General features: G+C 35.8%; 1 protein-coding gene across 1 annotated transcript; it reads right to left on the minus strand.

Moving 5' to 3' along the window:
• Positions 1–972: 972 nt before the first annotated feature.
• Positions 973–1887, minus strand: LOC309401388 (olfactory receptor 14A16-like; the record flags this gene model as incomplete). The annotated part of the gene is made up of 1 exon (XM_081970459.1): positions 973–1887. The coding sequence occupies one exon, from the start codon at positions 1885–1887 to the stop codon at positions 973–975; it is 915 nt and encodes a 304-aa protein (XP_081826585.1).
• Positions 1888–2260: the final 373 nt, after the last annotated feature.

The raw sequence follows: 2260 nt of genomic DNA on the forward strand, positions 1-2260 counted from the left end.
AACAAGAGCACTATAAATGTATGAGAAAATTTAATATCCCTTTAGCTGAAAGCCCCTCATCTTCCTCTAGGTTAGTTACGTATGTCACCTAAAATTCAATAGCTACCCACAATTGCATTGATACTGAGCCCCAAAGTACATGGTGAATCTTCTATTTTGTATACATTTACCAAAATATTGTGAGGGTGGTAGCAGAAATATCAGAAAATAGTGACATTGCTTTTTGTATATATTATTAGCAGTTTGGATGAAATTCAATATTTCTCAAGGAATTTCAATAAGATATCATCCTTGGTTTCCTTGTTCCCTTCCCCAAGTATTTAACCAGAGAAAGTACTTTATCTTTTCCATTTTGTATTAAGTTGTAAAACTCCTGAAAGCTTTTTTGACGTTCTAGTATCTAGTAGAATTATGCATCATCTTAATTTAATTTCTTGATTTTTTATTTCTCATGGTTATCAAAAGGTTATGTAAAATAGTAATAGTTCACACAGAGCTTGAACACCCTGCCACATGTCTCTTCCTGCCAAAACATTAAAAAAAAAGAAATATCATGAGCTAAATAATTTGAAAATCCACTGAACGTAGAAGTTAAGACATCAGGCTAAAAACCAGTTTGTTAGCGGCCATATGCTGACTCTCTAAAAACCTTACAGAGGACTGTAAAGCACTGTAAAGCAGTATATAAATCTAAGGGCTATTGCTATTGCTACCTATTTCCCCCAGTCACATTAAACTTTGATATTCACGTCACTAAACATAAAGAATGATTAGTGTGTAGGATGCCAGAGCTGCCAAACATCCCTATTTAGCATCTGTAAAGTATATTGAATTAGAAGTGGAGGACATTGGCGAAACTTTGCCTCCATTCCACGTAGCACATTCTGCCATACTTTCACATAAGTAAATGAAAAGAGAGGAAAAATAAAAAATACATAATGAATAGAATATAAACAATGTAAAAATAATTTGTCAGAGTCTCCACAGTTTAGAAATGACACATTTGATATTCTTATTTCTCATGCTATAGATGATTGGATTGAACAGGGGTGGAAGGAGGGCATACAGAACAGTCAGTCCAATATCTAAGTAAGATGGAGTGTAAGAGGAAGGTCTCAGATAGGCAATGCATGCACTTAATACTAACGTAAACACTACCGTAAGATGGGGAATACAAGTAGATAAGGCTTTTTGCCTTCCTTTTTCAGAAGGGATTCTTAACACTGTCTTGAATATCACTGCATAAGATACAATTATAAAAGTAAAACAGCCTAGTACAGTAATGACACTGGCCACAAGAATTCCAACCTCAAGTAGATTTAAGCCAGTGCAGGATAGATTCAGCAATTGTGGAATTTCACAGAAGAATTGGTTGACCACATTAGAACAAAAAAGGATGGAAAAAGTACTAGTAGTATGCAACAGTCCATAGAGGAGACCTGTAACCCACACTAGAAGAATCATTACAATGCAGGCTTTCCAATTCATTATCATCTCATAGTGCAATGGATGGCAAATGGCAACATACCGATCATATGCCATGACTGCCAGGAGGGAGAAATCAGAAGCTGCGAAGAAGAGAAAGAGAAATATTTGAGCAGCACAACCAAAATAAGAGATTTGTCTGGTGTCCATGAGAGAATTTGTCATGGATTTGGGGACAATGACTGAAACAATGCCCATGTCCTGCAGACCCAAATTCATGAGAAAGAAGAACATGGGGCTATGTACTCGATGGTCAAAAGCGACTGCAGAGATGATGAGAAGATTTGCTATAACAGTTGCCACATATAACAGAAAGAAGAAGAAGAAATGCAGAATCTGCAGATGTCGATTTTTTGAGAATTCCAGAAGCAGAAAGTAAGGCACTCTGGTTTGGTTCTCCATGTTTTATTTATGACCAGCTGGCATAACTGCAAAGAAAGAAAGGAGGGAAATTCAGTTAGATAAAATCTTATAGGTGGCATTTTGATATGTGGTGAGATATGAAAACATTAGGAAACATAAAGCATGGAGAAAATGATAGAGAATCAGAACACAGAAAACAGGGATATAGGATGAGGATAAAAATACTTTTTTCAATTTTTGTCCACCTGAACTAAAGGGCCAACTACCAACCTCACATTTTTCCTTCTATCCTCTTTTCAGTTTTATTTTCTCATGTAGTTATCAAAAGCATTGGCTAGAGAGCAGAACAACACTGATTCAAGTCTATTTACATAAATGAAAGTTTACTCAGAATAATTAGGCCCATTGTAAT

The sequence above is a fragment of the Natrix helvetica genome, assembly GCF_964273705.1.
Source record: "Natrix helvetica genome assembly, chromosome: Z".
NCBI classification, from domain to species: Eukaryota; Metazoa; Chordata; class Lepidosauria; order Squamata; family Natricidae; genus Natrix; species Natrix helvetica.